Raw genomic sequence first — 19420 nt, 5'->3', positions numbered from 1 at the left:
TAATTAAGTCAAAAATAGAGAATCATTAACACACGAGGGTTCTGATACATTATGCCAATCGGAAATCAATTTTACTAGTTTGAATACCCCACATCAATAATGTTCCATATTCGAACTTCACACGATGGAGTTTTGTAAGAACACGGGAATTCCAATACTATAAAAAGTGTTTAGCCTTCATACCCTTTGAGCTTTCCTTAATTCACTACACTATTCGGAAAATCCTAGCAACTTTGATCTATTTAGAGACGTAGCAAAATTGAACACAAATTAGGAAGATATTCATGGTTTCAGCTCATTTGAGCATTTTATCAAACACTAGATGTGCAAATTTGATTACAAGGTTCTTCCACAAGATTTTCTTCACTCCACAACTAATTAAATACAAAGTGTTTATTCATACTAGTTCAATTACCTCCCCACCATCCTCATAGCTACATACATGCATAAATAACAACTCTCATACCCAAGAAATATACTCCCAATTACCCGTCTTCTACCTAAACTCGAAATTGAAGACTAGGGCTAGAACCTTACCTCTTGTATGAAAAGCTTATGAGATTTCTTGTTGAATTTTAAAGCTTGAACAAGATGTTGATGAACAAAGCACTTGGGGCTTACTTCTCTCTCTATAGAACACTCCCTTCTTCTCTCTAAAATGACAGGTTTTTTCCTTCAAAACGAGCCCCAAGGGTTTTTAATCAAAATAGGATCGGGTAAAAAAAATTTAGAAAAATGAAGCCCCGACACAGATCTGCGATCGCATATGCGACCGCATAATGCTTCTGAGGTCCGCAAAATGGACAGCATAATGGCCCTCCGGAACTGGGCACTTCTGCCTCACTCTGCGACCAGTCTGCGGTCCGCAGACCAATTCTGCGGTCGCATAATGTGCCCCAGAACTCCCCTCCGAAAATTTTCATGCGGATCTGCGATGGGTTGTGCGGCCCGCGAAATGATTATGCGGCCGCATACTGGACCGCATAATGGCTCGAAAATTTGCCCAGATTTCTGCTTCAGTCTGCGGCAGATCTGCAGTTCGCAGAAACGCCCTGCACTTCCAAAAATTTTCTTCAACTCCCCAATGCACTGTTCAACCCAAGAAGTCCGAACGCCGCAAAGAATCTCTACAATCATCAACGCATAAGTCTACCTCGACATCACGAAACTCCGATTTTTGGGTGAAATTTTTTGAGGCCTTACAACGCGCGAAACGTGCCAATTTGGAAATATTTTCTTCAGAGGAGTATGGTGGTGCCGAGCGATGACTATGGAGGATAGGTGGCAAAGCATTGGCTGAGTAAGGATTTCATGGTGGTGGAGAGTTAATTGGGTGGTGAGAGAGGAATTTTCTTCCTGTTTTGATGCACATGGAAAATGAAGCATGTAAAGCATGTCTTTGTCAAAAAGTGAGAGGGATTTTCGGTGATCGGGGGTTCACGGCGGGGCGATGGTGGAGTCCGTGCTTGGGAAGAAGAAGAATAGGAGTATTTTTAATAGTTTTCTTTATTTTTAAATATTTTTTTATTTTTCTTAAGTTAATACACGTGTCGTCATCTCATTAGTGCGTAATATACACTTATTTGAAAATGAAAAGAGTGGTCAAATACAAAAGTGGTGTGTCATAAATATGCATTTGAAAGGTTTGGTGTGTCAAAATATCCCCGTAATCAACTCAACTCCTATGTAAGAGGATTTGAGTACAAATTTAGGTGTTATTTTATGTATTCTGCCTTAAATCTATGTAATTATTCCATCGTGTATTACTAGGCCGAACACCAAATCCGATTACGATATGTCCATCCAATCAGACTCTAGAGGTCAACCAAATATAATTAGATTATTGTTTTGTTATTGTACGTAATTATTTTTTGCAAAAAGTCATCCAAACACAATTTGCAAAACTTCTTGCAAATTGTATATACGTACAACACGTCACAACAAGAGCGTGCATATACGTACTTGTATACATGTAATGTACAAATATAAAATACAAAATTCCTTTGCAAAATCCTCTCTCGTCACGCTAGTAATTTTACGCCCCTTTCTCTCTCTAAAAGAAATTTCCCTTTTCCACTCTCTCTAGCAATCTCATGCACGGACATTTCGCGTGGAATTGGAAATTAGCGCACACGAATTTCATCGATCGACTGTGATTAAGAGGGGAAAGATGTGATTCGTTGACAATTTTCAGTTAATATTTTATGCAAATTTCACTAGATTGGATATTATTTGGATATTTACCTAGGGTATTATAGTGTCGCATGAAGAATCGGCGAACCAAAGTCGTTGTGCGGCACTTGCCGCCGACGCTTTCTCAGTCCACGCTTCTCGAGCAGGTTGATTCTCGCTTCGCTGGTCGGTACAACTGGTTCACTTTTCGCCCTGGCAAGACGAGGTTAGGGTTTCCATAAATAGCAATTAAGAATTTTTTTAATTTTATGTATTTGTGTACTGTATACAAAATTATGTTTTTGTATTTGTAAGTATGTGGTTTCTGACTACAATATCTTCTGTAATCGTTATTTATATTGCTTGGCAGCTTTATTATTATTTTTTATATATTTTGTATTTTGTCTGGTTTCTTTTCTACAGCAAATAACTGATATTTATGTGATTTGTCTATTTATTGTGGTACTTATAGTAGTAACTCTTTACTTTTGGATATTGCTTGTGACTTTATATTATTTTTTTTATATTTTTTCCAGTTTCCCTTTATTATGCTTTATCTTAGTGCTATTAATTCCTTAAGCTTGTGATTGTGGATACTTGTTGCTGTGACTTATGTGTCAGATGAAGTTCAGTATTTCTGGAGTGTTTCATTTTTTTTCATATTTATTAAGAAATGTAAGAGTTTATTTGATCCAGCACTAGGGAAAAAAAAAGGGGGGGGGGGGGGGTATTGATGTAGTAGCATTCAATAATTGACATACTTGCTCGTGTTTACAAAATTATGCTTTGCTTTGTGTTTCACCATAGCCATCTTTTTAATGCCCATTAGAAACACATATCTTGAAATGTTCCTTCTCCACAGAAGGGGGTAGAAAGAGTAAGGTGGTACTTATTTTAAAGGAATGCCTGAAACCCCCTGGTATTGATGAGATAGTGAGGGGTATTAAAAGGAAAGGAAATCAATATGGTGCTAACGTACTATGCCATGGTGTTATTAGCAAAATCTTGTTTTTATATAATATTATCTTTTCACTTTATGAAATTTAAATAATGTGGGTACCAGTGTTATGGAGAGATGGTTGGGATTCTCTATCCTTAGTTCCTTACCAAATGTCTCAGGTTCAAGCCTTAGAATAAAAAACCATTTGCTCCCGAGGGTGTAACCTAGTGGTCAATGAAGTGGGGGAAAGATCCTGGAAGATTAGGGTTCAAAACACTAGGTGATTTCTTTCCATCTGCCTAAGCCTTTATTGATAGAATTACCCGGTAGCTGTGCTGATAAGAGGTAACAAATGCTCGGTAAATTAGTCGAGGTGTGTGCAATTGACTACACCACTGTATAAAAAAATAAAATTTAAAAAAAGAAATTTTTGTGGCTTATCCATAGGTTTTTTGCTTCAAAAGGAAATGAGTTGCATTGAGTTGTTCTTTTAGGCTAGGAACTGTGTTCATGTGTCATTGTATACTCCAGTGTTTTGTATGGAGTCTAAGTATGTTGTTTGGCATTGCACAAAAAGGTGTAGCCTCCGTGAAGTTGGTGAAAACCAATGTGAGTCCAGGGTTCGAATTTATAACAGAGACAAAAGACATTTAGTGATTTGTCTCATCTGCCTAAGCCTTGATGGACAAAATTATCTGGTACTTGCTTTGGGGAAAATAGCATGTACATGTTGGAATAATCGAGGTGCGCAAGTTGGCTTGGATATTGCAGTTATAAAAAAGTATATTGTTGTAGTCTTCTCTTTTTGTGAAATGATTTGAACAAAGTGCAATGTTCTTGGTACCTACAAGTATGGAGCTTCATGATTTATCCATTTTCTGTGTATCCAACTAGTTCTCCAGGGAAGGGACAGCAAGTTAGGTTTACATTTATAACAGCTCGATGGCTGCGTATCTGTAGTTTGTGTTTGAATTAGAGCTCTCCGTGCCGTGTCCAGTATCACTTTAGCTTTTGCCTCAGATTTGTGTATGCGGTATTGTATGTTATTTTTTTGGGGTCCGGAGTATTTTTGTTATTAATGAAGTCTTTCCCATTTTGCTAAGAAAAAAATATTATGGATGGTTTTATTCCTATTCAGAAAAACTTTTATGCATGGTTTTATTTGCATAAAGTCCGAAACTGGTCAGATTTTTTTGCTTAGTTTTTGCCTTTTTTCTATTATTTAACAAAGATTTCCTTTTCTTGACCTTTCTCATAAAAAACAAAGATTTCCTTTCCTCTATTCTATAATGTCTCGGGAAATGATTGATAGCCCTCTCCACCTAAAAAGCTGATAATTGTGCAAGTATGGTATGTTTGAAACATGAATATACTTACTTTAGACTGGTATAGTTTGATTCATTTTCCTCAACATTGGCGTTGTTGACACTTCTATGCTAAAAATTTCTTCTGCAGCCTGAAGCATCAAAGCTATTCAAGAGTCTATATTGACTTTAGAAATACAGAAGATGTTATTGAGTTCGCTGAGTTCTTTGATGGACACGTGTTTGTGAATGAGAAAGGTAAGCTCAAGCGCAGTTACAAGAGATCGATTGGGCATTCCTTCCATCAAGATGAAATTTGAAAATGATTTATTTGTTTATTTATTTTGGTTCAGCTTTTGCTATTGGGTGTCTCTTTGGTCCCTTTGGTTGTCACACACTATTATGTGTTGCACTATTTCTTTTCTGGTTCCTGCTCGATCTATCTTGCGTAGTGATCTAATCTTTTGATTGGAAAATTATTATTTTTATCTCCCGGGAATGTCTATATTAGGCACTCAGTTCAAAACAATTGTCGAGTATGCTCCTTCACAGCGTGTTCCAAAGCACTGGTCCAAGAAGGATGCCCGTGAAGCGACCATACTGAAAGGTATTAAAGTTGATGAGCTGATTGCATGTGACGTACGTGCTATCTCTATCTTGTCTACAGTTATGTTAATTTTGTTGATGCACTTGTAGATCCTGAATATCTGGAGTTCCTTGAATTTCTTGCAAAGCCTGTTGAGAATCTTCCAAGTGCTGAGATACAATTGGAGAGAAAAGAGGCTGAACGAGCTGGTCAGTTAGAACATCTCTAGAACATTTGTCCTACTCTCGTTGTGCATCAAATGGAGATCTTATTTATCAAAATGAGAGTTGTTGGACAGCAAAACATGAAGGTGGAGTGCATGTTGTTTGAAATTGAAGTTCCACTTATTTCTGTATTTCAGGCTCAGCAAAGGATGCTCCTATAGTTACTCCATTAATGGATTATATACGTCAGAAAAGAGCTGCGAAGAGTGGAGCTCGGGTAGGAAACTTTCCTGTTTCGAAATTCCTAATGTTGGGATTTTCAAACTTTACTAGCAAAGAACTAGTTGCTGTCTGTTTTTGTCGAGGTGCAGCTTTCTACTTGTAGGTGCTCCATGCTTTTATCTGTTGTGAAAAAGAGATATGGGAAAATATTAATTCTTCCATGTCATTAAACTAGTTTGTGTTTATCTTTGTTGACTGACTTGAGGACGCGAGCAACCGAGAAAAAAGTTTCATCAGTTGGTCTGAAGTGGATTTTTATATTGGGAACCTCCTCTTTTTCTTTTATCTTTCTGTTTCAGTTATGAGATCTATGCTCAAAGAATTGAAGAAGCTGTACATATTCCACTTTGAGCTACCTGTTGGTAAATAAGGTTTTGTTATTTGTGGATATTTTACCAGAATGAGCTTCTAACCTTCCTTATTCACTAAATAAAATGTCCCTGTTAATCTGGCGTTTTTATTAATGAATTCTTTTATATAAGGAACTGAAGTTTTGAGGGTGAATTATGTACCATTGTGGATGGTATTAATAGATGGTAATTGATGTATAGGGGACAAATAGTTGGAAGAACTATATATAGTTGAATTGCATCTTGTGGTAAAGATTGTGTTACGTTCTTGTGAAGCTGATACTTCTTTATACGGGTGTTTTTTGTCCTTCTATATTAAAATATTATTACTTTATCTATAAATGCTTCAGAAGCTGATTTGAGGACTAATCTTCAGTCTTTTTCTTCTTAAAGTTCCTTCATCAGTCTTCCTTTGCTTACTTTGTATTCATATAGAAGATTCCATTGCATTCTCTACAATTTCTCTTTGAATATGGTCTCTTTTGTCTTATTAAAAGAAATTATTGTATCACTATTTTGAGCAACTTCCCCCAAGTAATAAATGACACCAAGTTTATTGGACTTGGTTTTTGTCAGAGATCTTTATCTAATGGAAGATCAACCAAAAGGGTTGGTGGCACATCCTCAAGAACCCCTAGCTCAGCTGCATCTAAACGAGGCTCTGAAAAGAGGACTTCTACGACCATGGTACATGCTCTTCTTCCCAAACTAATGGCCATGGACTACTGGGGTTAGTCCATGCCTTTTTTATACATGATAAATTTGCCTTTCTAGTTAGCCTTGTCTAAGTGTACCATTCTCTACTCTTGACCTGCTTTCAGTTGTCTCTCATTGTAAAACCTGACCTGGTTTGATCTATATGCCTGCTTGTACATGAGGATGGTATTGGTCCTTCACCGCTCTTACTCTGCTTTTCCTTTTTGTAGCTTTGCCTTATAATTGAGCTTTTCATTGCTAGTTTCCTTGTTCTCTATAACAGCCTGGAAGCATGTTTTATTCAATTTTTGCACCAGATATTTGTTAGTTTGGTCATAAACTTATGCGCACACACACGCACACACACGCGCAGATGCACATGTTTAGTTTTTGTCTTTTCATGTTGGGTATTGACAATAAAACTGCTACTTGTTGGGGATTTTTTTGTTTATTGACATGTTGTCAGTAACTCTTATCTTAGATTGCTTACGGAATTACCACCTTGTTCTGCAGTATGTTCTACGGGACAGTTCTAAGGCTGGAAATGGTAAGGACAAATCATACATTCTAGTGCCAAAACGTGATGATCAGCAGCTCTCTGACAAGTCTGGAACCTCTGCTCCTGGATCTGGGATTGATTTAGTGGAAGGGGAAATTGGTATGTCTTATTTTTTTTTATCATAGTTCTAACAGATTTACTACAGAATACAGTTGATATTAACATCTTTTGTTTGTTTGTTTTGGGGTTGGGGGTTAGAGGAGCATTTAACAGTCCAAATGCTCTGACTGAATATGACAGATTATCTAACCTCTTTCTTGTAAAAGGAGCATGCATGAAAAAACCCCACCCGCGCCACTCAACAAGGAAGACCTAAACCAAGCTGAAGAAAGTCTCAATTATTTTGCCATATTGACATGATGAAGTATTAATATTTCAGTGAAAAACAAACTAATTGAATTGGATAGATGCAGAATGGGGGTAGAATGTTTTGCAATTCTTGAATTGCGTGAGAAGGACCAAAACAAAGTAAGACATCTTCTGGTAAGCACTTGGTCCCCATGGGCTGTGTTTGTGAGCTAATGCATTTGCCCGTTCAAGTGATTCTTTTTCTATCTAGTAGAGGGAGATGTCCTGTGAGGGTGTCTATCAATCAAAATGGTGTTTTGACTGAATATAATGGACTAGCTAAATTATTTCTGACAAAATAACCCCCCTCCCCAAAACAAAAAAAAAAGGACGGGGGAAAGGAAGAAAAGAAAACAAAGAGGGTCATTTTCTTTTAGGACCATGGCTCGTTCATTCACTTGCTCATTAACTCGCAGATTCGCCATAAGCGACGAAGGGAGGCTGGGGAAGGCCGACGACTACATGAGGGGGAAGCTTTCACAGAAGCTTTACCCCTTGCTTTTACAGAGATAGTTACTAAATGACTAGATTCTCCCGGAACGCTAGCTTTTGAACCAAGCAGAAGGAATTCTTCTTATTTGACCATGTTGATGTGATGAAACTCAGTAATTGGAAAATGGAAGCAAATTTTCTTTGAACTCCAAATTAGTGGTAGAACTTATATATTCTAGATTTTCAACCTTTACTACAGTAAGGGATAAATAAAGTACTTGTAGAGTGCACCGATATATTGGCAGGATACATTCATGATTATCCGTACAGGAACCCAAAATTTGTATCCTGAATATCTAGTAGAAGTTTACTTGCTGAATAAAAAGGGAAAAGTAAAGGATAGAGTCAGGGGACCAATTTTTCTTTTTGCTAATAGTAGAAAAGTGGAAGCAGATTTAATAGTGTATAACTTTGGTTCCATGGGAAGTCTTTTTCTGTGTGAATTAAAAGTTCACTTTACATGACTTATTAAAAAATGTTCACTTTTAGGGGCGTTAAATTGTGATGAGAAGAGTATGTTCTATCTTAATATTTTATAGGAATAATTAAACATATGGATTTTGTGATGTTAATGACTGCTTATGTTAATGCATTTGAGAGGAATAACAAGTGTAAGGGAGATCACATTTTAAGGAGATTTAGATTAAAGGTAAAGAAGCTGCACTGCTGGTACTTTTTTTGTTGCTAAAAGCAGTTAGATCAGCGTCATAGCTTTGCTAGTGGAGAACGTGGATGTAGGAAACTTAACAAAAAACCCAAGGGTGATCTAGCAGGCCGTAGTGTAAGAGTATGAAAGGCAGGGGTGGGGTGGATCAGGAGGTAAAATTTCTGTGTCTAGACCTCCAAGCTTTTTATTTGTGTCTTGGAGGTTTTTTTAGGAAAATAAACTACACTAACCTGCCGCGGAGACTTTTGATTTTCTTGAACTATATTTAGTATTTTGCTCAGTCTTAACAAGCCAAAGAACTATGACAATCATATATCTTCTTTTCTGTGATTTTTTTTAATCAGTTTAACAAATATGTTGAAAGAAACAAGCATCAATGTGTATAAAGGTTTGTGTTCCAAAATAAAAAAGACAGGAGAATACTTGTGTGCGCTGGTGGACCTAATACTTATGTACCCGGGTAGCGCCCTCTCTTCTGAGCCCTCTCTCAATCTTGTTGGGGTACTGCCACAGAAGTAATTCATCATCATTCGGTTAGGATCAACCTAATCTTCCTCCTCCTTGATGTTCAGACTTCAGAGGAAGACTCCCCCCTTATATAAGTCACTTCTTCTATGATGTTAATGCCAAATGATAGCCAGAAAAGGTAGAGGAGTAGGGAACGATAACACATAACCGGCCTGCCATATCACAAATATTTGTGCTATGATTAGTTATCTTAGTTTTGGATTTTAGCTTTTTATTGAATTGGTATACGTCATATGAAACCTTATCTTTGAGTGCTGTTGTTAACAACAACAACATCCCACACGTGGAGTCTGGGGAGAGATTACCGGCTTTGTGATTACTGAGTGAAGCACGTGAAAATTTTGTCAAAAATTACCGGCTTTGTGATTACTCTATAAAATTTTATTTGAGATATGTTCGTTGGATAATCAACTAAGCCAAAACGCATTTCTCTTTGTTTGTTAGCTAGCTGATCTTGGCCTCGAGTGAGGATACTATGCTACATGAGTAGAGATGCAAGCTATTTGACTTTGTTGGACTTGGCTTTTGATTGGATAGATAAAACTTGTGTGAGCTTGGTTTGTGTGATATACAGAGAAGCTCTAACTGAAACATTCTGTCTTTATCTTTTTGGTAAATCAAAAGAGTTCATTTATACTTCACCGGGATGATATGATATTCACAAAGGTGTAGTGATCATGTGCATTGAGCCTCCCAAATTATAGCCAACTCTCAATAAAAGCTAGTATTTCCACTTTACACCAAAATTAACAGAAGAAATAGTCCCTCCTTACCATCTTATATGGTGGTGCTTGATTGGACATATCTAAAGTACCCTTAGATCTTGTTTTCTAAAACATGCCATGGCATTAATTTTTGTGGTTGTAAGATGTTAATAGGGGTTAAATGGGAAGTCTACAGTTAAAGAGCTTCTAAATATAGAAAAGGTGTCATTCTTTTCTGGAACATGCTATAAAAGAAAGAGTGCCACATAAATGGAACAAAGGAGTAAAAGATAATATTTTGACCCTCAACAAATGGTTGCTCTAGCCCTTCGAAAGTACTCCTATTTCTTCTCATTCTCAAGACCCAAAAAAGCAAAAAGGAGCGAGTTTCTATAGCTTCTTTTTCTTTGTATCCACTTATTCAATATCCTTCTCGCCAAAAAGGAGCGAGTTTCTACAACTTCTTTTTCTTTGTATCTACTTATTCAATATCCTTCTCGCCATTGTCTCTGTTGATGTCTGGGGAAGTTCCCATTGAAGGTTGACCGCTGCAATCATCAAGGACCATAGTTCAGAAGTAAAACTACAGTGCAATAAAAGGTGGCCCACATAGAATTCCTTTTGTTATTTCACAGTACGACATTATTCCCAAGATTTGGCATCATTTGGACGTACAACTTGAATCCTTTATGCATTTGACTATTTCTTTGTAACTAAAAGTTTTATTCTCTTAAAACATGGACAACTCTTAGAAAAACCCCGAATGCAAAAATGGGTCTTTGTCCTTTCACCTAAAAGGCGGGGCCAAGGTAGTACTTTATGGGAAGAGTCGTTCTGTTGCATGAAAAAATTCTGGGTCATAGCTAGCTGCTGTTTGTATTTTTCATTCACAAAAGAGATTAATGGATAATTTTCTATGTTTTTGTCAACTTAATATACTTATCAAGAAAAGTTTTTATCAAAATTTTCTGATGGATGTACACAAGTAGGAGACCCAAGTCTAAGTTGAGAAGAGAAAGGATATCTTGATATAGTTACTAATTACACTGCATATCTGGTGTCTTTTCTATCTTATAAGCCAACCTGGTGTCTTGGATGCTTATCACTTGGTTGGAGGTTAGAGTGTGAAGTTTGGTTGATTTATTGTCTATTTGATTGTTGTAGAGATATTTTACTTGCATAAGGTCTTGTGCTTTCATCATTTAATTGTGGAGATAATCAGAATATCCTCCCCTGGAGTCCGAAACCAAAATATTGTAAATTTTGACTCGAGAGACAAAAATAGGTGAAAAAAAGTGTTGAGTACCATATTATGTATAATGCATCTAAAACATGCGCTATACCTTAACGGCCAGTTACCCCGTTAAGGTATATCGCATGTAATATATGCGCTATACTCAGTATTTACAGCCATAATAATTGACTGCATAGCGCATCAATTATATGCGCTATGTATAAACATACCCCAACCCCCACCTTCTTCAAAATCTTTTTCTTCATCTTCCCAAGAAATTCCAAGTATCTTTCTTTTCCTTTAAATACCCACAAACCACATTGCTTTTTCTTTATACTTCCATTCTTGATTCTTCTCTATTTTCTTGCATGTTCTTCTACCTTCTTTTATTATTATTATACTTTGTCAAGTGAAGAAAAAAGAAAAGAATGGATTTTTATGCATCTTCTTCAACAGTTTCATCTGAGGAACCCCATGTTCTAGCTGTGGATGACAATCTTGTTGATCGTAAATTGTCGAGAGATTACTTAAGTGCGGGCTTGATTTTTTTTAATGAGTGAAGCACGTGAAAATTCTTTTTGATATTGGATGGCGGTGGTACTGAATTCAGTACCTCACTCCTCACTCTGCTCTGATAGTATATTGAAGTGTGTGACTTAAGATGTTAGAAAGAAACACACTTTTATTTACTTAATTATATCTTCAACATCACAATGAGTTGATATTTCGTATTTTTCAATTTCATTATCTTATTCTCTATCTATATATAAATTCTTGAATGTTTCTCAAGCTGCATTATTAAAATTAAATTCCTCCATCCAAATACCCACCCCTCTGAATTCAATGTATTGAAATGGGTGCAAAAGTACTACTATTAGCAGTTTTTTAACTTTACATATGTTAAGTTAGCATTATTATCACATAATAGTAGTAGGTGCAATGTAATTTAAGACCCACTAATTTAAGTTCTGGATCTTCTCAGGACATCATTTTCCCCCTCTAATTCTGATGGAACGACAGTTAAAATAACAAGAAAAGTTTATTTTGGGGTTGGGGGTTTTGGGGGAGGGGGGGGGAGATAAACGTGTATGAAAAGTTAAATGACACCATCTTATTAGACTTTTGGATCAACTTTTATGAATACGTGATCACAAATATCTTTCCGAATCCTTTGATGTGGACTTTTAGACTCAAACTTATGTCATTCTCATTACACTACAGGGAAATAGAAGCTCTTTGTACATAGCGCATATAATTGATGCGCTATGCAGTCAATTATTATGGCTGCAAATACCGAGTATAGCGCATATATTACATGTGCTACACCTTAACGGGGTAACTGACCGTTAAGGTATAGCGCATGTTTTAGATGCGTTATATATAATATGGTCCTCAACATTTTTTTCCACCTATTTTTGTCTCGAGTCAAAATTTACAATATTTTAGTTCCGGACTCGGTGTCTTTTCTATCTTATAAGCCAACCTGGTGTCTTGGATGCTTATCACTTGGTTGGAGTTTAGAGTGTGAAGTTTGGTTGAATTATTGTCTATTTGATTGTTGTAGAGATATTTTACTTGCATAGGGTCTTGTGCTTTCATCATTTAATTTTGGAGATAATCAGAATGTCCTCCCCTGCACCATTCTTGTCATTGTTACTTGTACAAGTTACATTTTGTTTAAAGTACCTATAATGCTGTCTAATCTTTTTCAGGTCGTTCTGTAACTGCTGATAGTGGGAAGAAGAAAATCCTGCTCTTGAAGGGGAAGGAAAAAGAAGGTCCTAATGTAAGTTTTACTTCTTTAGTAGCAGGAGGAGTGAGCTTTTATTTTTTTAACTATCTTTTGGAGGGTCCTTGTGTGTGTGTGTTGGGGGGGGGGGGGGGGGTTTGGACGAAAGAGAAGGGAACATTGAAGGGCCTTGACACTCTTTTGCCTCTCTATACCAAGGGAGAACAGTTTCCATTTTATTGGTAAAGCGAACTGAGACAAAAGATATTAGATCTTTGGAAGATTTTTTAGACCTATTGCTAATACCATTTAGCTTGAATGAATGAAGTCATCTGCTGTGTCGTTGCTCATATTCTTTGTTACCAACAATTTTGAACCGGCTATGATCGATATGTTCATAGAATTTGCTGTAACCTCTTGCTATATAGTATCTTTTGTAACCTCTTTTGCCTCTCTATACCAAGGTAAAATGATAGCATGTGCAGAACAGTTTCCATTTTATTGGTAAAGCGACCGAGACAAAAGATACTAGATCTTTCGAAGATTTTTTAGACCTATTGCTAATACCATTTAGCTTGAATGAATGAAGTCATCTGCTGTGTCGTTGCTCTTATTCTTTGTTACCAACAATTTTTGAACCGGCTATGATCGATATGTTCATAGAATTTGCTGTAACCTCTTCCTATATGGATTTAATTGCTTCATTTTTGAGGTGACAAAATCTAAGAGTAGATCGCTTTCCCGTTGGGTGACTGTAATATAGTAATCTATTTTTTTTTTTTGAAACTGGTAACTTTTCTATATTTCATATGTAGCAAAACAGTACGTAGGTAGTACTGAAACCATATTAATATAGTAATCTATTTATTACCAAATTATATGGATTACCCTGACAGAGAAAAGGTGCCTTTCACGTGGTATTGTTCCCTGGAAGATGAAATACTTGGTGTAAACTTCTATATTAAGTAAAAAAGACAAAGTGATGTTCAAGACATTGTACTATATCTTTTATGGGTTTACTTGCCTGAATGAGAAAGTCTGGAGGCATGACATTCTAAAGCTTCTGGATTTTGATGTGATTATCAGATTCTGCAAGCTGTGGTTCCCCTGTTAGAGAGGATTATTGCCTCTACATAGTTGTTTAATGATGTTTATTTTCACTTGCAACTTTGTGTTACAAGGTATAACACATCAATATTTTCTCAGGTTATACTTTCAGTTCGAATTTGTCTGCCATCTGGGACATAGTCTTGTTTCTCTTAACTGTGTAGGTTTCTGGTGGTTCATTAGCTCAACAGAATGTGGCATCTACTCTCAAGAATTCACCTAGTTCATCTGCTCCAAAACAGAACCAGCGCCAAGAGGCAAGTGGCAAGATCATCAGAAGTATTCTTCTCAAGGATGCTCGGCAGAATCAATCAGCATCTCAGTCAGAGCTTCAAATACAGGATAAGGACAAGAGACCTCCTCGGCCACCAAGTATGCAGTTGTTTCAGAAGGATACTAGTGGAGCTAATGAGGATAAGGTCGCTGGAAATGACTTGCATGTTGTCCACATTGAGAAGCAAGAAAGACGTTCTAGGAATAGAGATAGGCCTGATCGTGGTGTTTGGGCTCCTCTTCGCCGTGCTGATAGTTCACAGGCCAGTAATGAACAATCTTCCCAAGTGCGAGATTTTGTTGAAGGTTGGTTCACTTGTATCACTAATAACTAGTTTTGCCCTTTTTCCAGATGGATACATTCTCAAAATCTTCTGATTGGAAAATAAACTCTTATGATTTCAAAGGAGTGTATGCGTCTTACCTCGTAATTGTAGCTAAATATTTCACTGTATGTAAGATTACCTTTAGTTCAGTTTTTTCTCTTGAAATCGTACTCTTTTTTTCTGGGGGTCAAGGAGAAGCGAAAAATGATGTGCCAAGCGCGCACGGCTGTGAGTTCAGACTGATTCGAAGTGGGCGTAATTCTCATTCTTCTGCTGATAATGGATAGTTTTGTTTTTAGGCCATGAGATGATTGTGCTGAGTTCTACATGAATACTATGCTTAATTTTTTCTTGTCTCGTAGCTATTGGTTCTTTTGTGGTTACTTCAAAAGTTTCTGATGAATCTAGGTAACTATAAACATGGTAGTCGTCGTGGTTTGAGGGATGCAGATGGACCTTCTGTTGGGGAAGGAAAACCCGTGAGAAGGGGAGGTACTTCTGCCTACAATTCTCTTGAGGTCTGGTTTCTTTTTAAAGTTTTATTTTGTACTTATCTCTGCTTTTACTATGTACATTTACTAATGTGCTTGCATGGACTATGATGTAAATGCAGAAACAAGTGTGGGTTCAAAAGTCAAGTTCTGGTTCTTAGTTATGTTATTTAATGGTAAGTTTCTTGGTCCATGTGGTGTTTACTTTGTGTTTACTTGAATTTTCTTCTTCCACAGACATATTCGGCAAAGGAAGTGAATGCATGACACCCACCACTACACATTCCTAAATAGCTGACACCTTAAAATATAAGGTTAACAGAGGGATTAAGTATTATGATATTTACTTCTTTTAATTTGATGGTTGGAAAGCCTGGGACCATCTCTTTGGGGGTAAGTGCAGTCTATTAGGTTAAGCATGCAATTTCATTTTGTTGGAACACACAAAGGCGCAGTTTGTGTTCATCCTTAGGCAACAATATGTGTGAGGAGTGATGGATGTGTCCTGGATTATAATGCAGTTTGAGGCTTTGTCTAAAGCAGCTCAGGGTAATGGAATTTACTGGCCCATTTTTCTTGTATCCATCAGTAACTAGTGTCAGGGTTGAAAACTGACACTTTTCCCCGTTACATTTGGTTTCCTTTGTACTTTTATACATTTTGTTGGTGTTGGCCTAACTGGCATTAACATATCTGCCACCAATATTTTTAAAAGCAATAAAGTGCAAAAACTGACAAGGCCAGGTGGGGGTTTAAGTGAGAAGTGGCAAAGCACACAGATGAATTGCACAATTCACCAGAACTACAGAAAAAAATGTCTTTAGTACCAATAACATTAAATTGCCATTAAATTCAGTTATTTCGAGCATCCATTACACAAAAACTACAATACTAATACAATAATTCAAAGTAAACCAATAAAATTTCAACAAGAACAGTGAAAGATAACTTCAATGGCAGAGTGAATTTTTCAAATTTAATCAAACGTCATTAAAAGAATTAATTTTCATTTGTAATAATCAATATCATATATAATCGTAATTGCTTTAATAATTGTACCAAGAGAGTAGAAGGGAGAAGCAAGAGAGAAACCCAGAAACTGAAGTATAAGAAGATGACTCCCTATCCTAGAAGTAACAGAAAAAGAGACATTGTTTGAAGAACAACAAGAAGGAAGAAGCAAATCAAAAGAAGCAGAGAAACGTAAGTAGTAGAAGAAGAAGTGTTAGCAAACTCGAGAAAGATGAAGCAGACAGGATCACCGAAGAGACTGATGAAGTTTAAGTGGAAAAGAATCCTATTTCTCAAACAGCAAATCTGTTATTTTTCATCTTTAGCTGAATTCAAAGAAGCGAGTGCTTCTTATAGGGATTTTTTTATAAGGGTCTTATAGAGAGTTGAGCTAAATGAAGAAGTGAGGATTCATATAGTCGATCCCAACTTGTTTGGGACTGAGCATAGTTGTTGTTGGTCTTATAGAATTACTTAGCACCTCACTATGTGTAGTGTGTGCTTCATAAAGTTAAGTGCATTGTTTCTCCCATGAGGCGATGACCCCTCTCTTTGCATCTTTCGTCGTTTTAAGCAACAAAATGATGGTTTCTAATAACACTGTTTGCGTCATGCTTTCTCATTGACTCTTGACGGTTATGCATTTCCCTTATGGCTGAAAAGAAATAGTTGGATTCCAGACTAGGCTCATTGGTGGGTTTTATCAAATATAAATCTAAGATGCCCTTGTTTGAAAAGTTGAGTGTTTCTTGTCTTGGTTACTCCAATAGTCACCAAAAATGTCAGTATTGCAATTTTGTATATTTTCTTCGCATATCTCCGTCTTTCTATTCCTCCATGCCACTTGGTTTGATTTAGGTACCTAGATCTTATTGGCAAGTAACAAGGCAAAGCTGCCATCCACCCCCACCCCCACAAAGGGAAAAAAAACTCATGGGCAGGGACAGGACCTAGTTGGGGGAAGAGAGAGAAAGATGGCTGCACTTGTTTTGAAAATGAACACCGAGAACTTTAATGTCTGATATGTTTGGTTGTTTACAATTTTTTGATAGTCTTCAATAGTATTATCTGGTGTTTCTACTTTATAATAAACTCGCATAACTTTAATGCATTTTATGTTTGATTGAGAAATTAACCATTTTTTGATGTCTTCAATTGTATTATCTGATTTTTCTACAGTGAAATACTTGGTTGTTTACCATATCAAGTATGCAACGATATAGTGGCTGGGCTCTTTGCTGGGCAGAACAGGTGTGAGCAAGGTTGCTAGAGCAACGATGTGCATTCAAAGACCTCAAATGGAACTTCGATACACCAGGGTGCTACAGGCACTGGTGTTCACCGTAGAATTAATCTTTGATCATATTGAATCAAAGATGGTCAGGAATAGGAGCACGAGGGAAGAAAGTCATATTACTGACATATCACCACAATTTTCGGCTGGTGTTCCTTGTGACGGCGTCTTTTCACCATCAGAGCTGTGGATATCCTCGTTCCTGCCTTTGACTCGGCTGATAATCAAGAAAATATAGTATCTTAGATGGCAACTTAGCTTTTGTTGAACTGTAAATACAAATGTGGGATCACAGAAAGTGCCCACACTACTTATTCATATGTCTATAACCCCATATTAATTCTAGGCTCGACTTTGGAGGTAGGGCTTGTTTTAGCTAGTTAATCTAAGCAAAATCCAAGTGCTGAAGCATTGAACAATAGGATTCCCATTACTTGTGTGCTGTTGGGGTGTGCTAGGGTAAGGTTTGTTGGTAAAATGAAAGAGCTTTTTGGTGTTGATCCATCCAGCCGTTCAAAATAATAGTGCAGTTTATATATTAAACAATTTTATTTCTGTAGGTCGTTAATTTTTCATTTATTCGATTTACTTGAGTTGCTTTCAGTTCTTCCCCTTCCCAACAAGAGGAACCCCGAGGCTGAGGGCTACTTGTTTCCAATATTTTGTTAGTGTGGTAACAATCGAGGGAAAGATTTTCTCATGTGAAACGATCTGTTCAAGTCCATAGCCACTGAAAAAGTATGAATTTACACTTGTTTCCATTGAATGCGCAAAGTTGACTAAGAGGCAACTCTATTCGGACCAATTTTCCAATAAATAGACTTGGAACACACCTAGAAAAGAGAGTTGCGGTGGATGCCTCCCACTAGTAATTTTTGTTTAAAGTCTCATTTTGCCACCAACAAAGACTGTGAAGTGCTTCAAATAGGAACAGAAATTTAGTGTATTCTAATTTCGAACTAGGAATTCAATAGTCTAAGTATTTGTTGTCCACAGCTAATGGTATGATCACCTTGCAGAGAAGTGGAACATACCAAAATTGAGTACTAGCTCCATTTTGTTCATAGGTCGGAGCCAACCTTCAATCCCGGTAACAATGTTTCAATGATTAAGTATAGATGGGTTGGAACTAATCTTCAACCCCGTTGAACAATATTTCTATGATTAGATGGGGATAATATTAGAACTTGCAATACTTAAGGAGTTAATAGATGCTTGGAATCGAAGATATAAATGAACTTAAGTTTGATAATTGCCTTGATGGAGTAGCTTTTTGTGCTATAAATTATCCTCTCTTTACTACAAAATAGATATTATTTTTATTCAAAAATGGTTAATATTGCGTTTAATTTAGTCCCAAGTTGGTAATCCATTGATCAAAAGCTCACCATCGAATTGAAATGCACAGAGTTCAAATTTCAGTGACCTTATAGAATTCAAAATATGCACCTCATTTATATTAAAATAGCACTTGTCACATCTCCTAATAGGTAAACTCGTTTAAATTGCGAGTCATATTTTGTCCAAATATTGCGTGCAAGTTTTTATTTTACGGTGACATATGAGGGGATGTGCACAGTTAGCCAGTAATAAAAGATGTATTTACTTTTAAGTCACTGTTTAAAATGTCTTTAGTCTTTAGCTACTACTTTAATAAACTTTTACCCGCCCGGACGAAAATACCCCTCTGCTATAATAATTTCGCTGAAGCCCACGTGTAACGACCCGACCGGTCGTTTTGAGTATTATAACCCCACTCCCCTATTTATGCTCAATTTATGCTTTACAATTATTTTATGACTTGCCGGGGTAGTTGGTTCGGGTCCGGAAGGAATTCAGAATGAAATGGGACACTTAGTCTCATAATTAAAAATTTAAGTTAGAAAAGTTGACAGGATGTGGACTTATGTGTAAACGACCTCGAATTTGAATTTTAATGATTCCAATAGTTCCGTATGATGATTTTAGACTTAGGAGCATGTCCGAAAAATTATTTGGAGGTCCGTGGTGGAATTAGGCTTGAAATGCCGAAAGTTAAAATTTTGGAAAGTTTGACCGAGGGCTGACTTTTTGATATCGGGGTCGGAATCCGATTCTGAAAATTTAGAATACCTCCGTTATGTCATTTATGACTTGTGTGTAAAATTTGAGGTCAATTGGACG

The 19420-nt window shown here is 36.8% G+C and overlaps 1 protein-coding gene across 2 annotated transcripts; it reads left to right on the top strand.

Moving 5' to 3' along the window:
• Positions 1-2020: 2020 nt before the first annotated feature.
• LOC104084910 (regulator of nonsense transcripts UPF3-like) lies at positions 2021-17816 on the top strand. 2 transcript variants are annotated; one of them, XM_009588868.4, is made up of 12 exons: positions 2021-2398; positions 4568-4674; positions 4928-5023; positions 5113-5211; positions 5364-5443; positions 6375-6485; positions 7008-7152; positions 12739-12812; positions 14027-14441; positions 14870-14979; positions 15075-15128; positions 17143-17816. In XM_009588868.4, the coding sequence occupies exons 1-11, from the start codon at positions 2265-2267 to the stop codon at positions 15111-15113; spliced, it is 1410 nt and encodes a 469-aa protein (XP_009587163.1). In that variant the 5' UTR covers positions 2021-2264; the 3' UTR covers positions 15114-15128; positions 17143-17816. The 2 variants fall into 2 exon arrangements, with proteins under 2 accessions (XP_009587163.1, XP_070037691.1); XM_070181590.1 differs by lacking the exon at positions 15075-15128 and having other exon boundaries at positions 17143-17350.
• The last annotated feature ends 1604 nt before the right edge of the window (positions 17817-19420 follow it).

This window comes from Nicotiana tomentosiformis, chromosome 7 (genome assembly GCF_000390325.3).
Source record: "Nicotiana tomentosiformis chromosome 7, ASM39032v3, whole genome shotgun sequence".
Classification (NCBI taxonomy): domain Eukaryota; kingdom Viridiplantae; phylum Streptophyta; class Magnoliopsida; order Solanales; family Solanaceae; genus Nicotiana; species Nicotiana tomentosiformis.
This window is presented reverse-complemented; position numbering and strand designations above follow the sequence as displayed.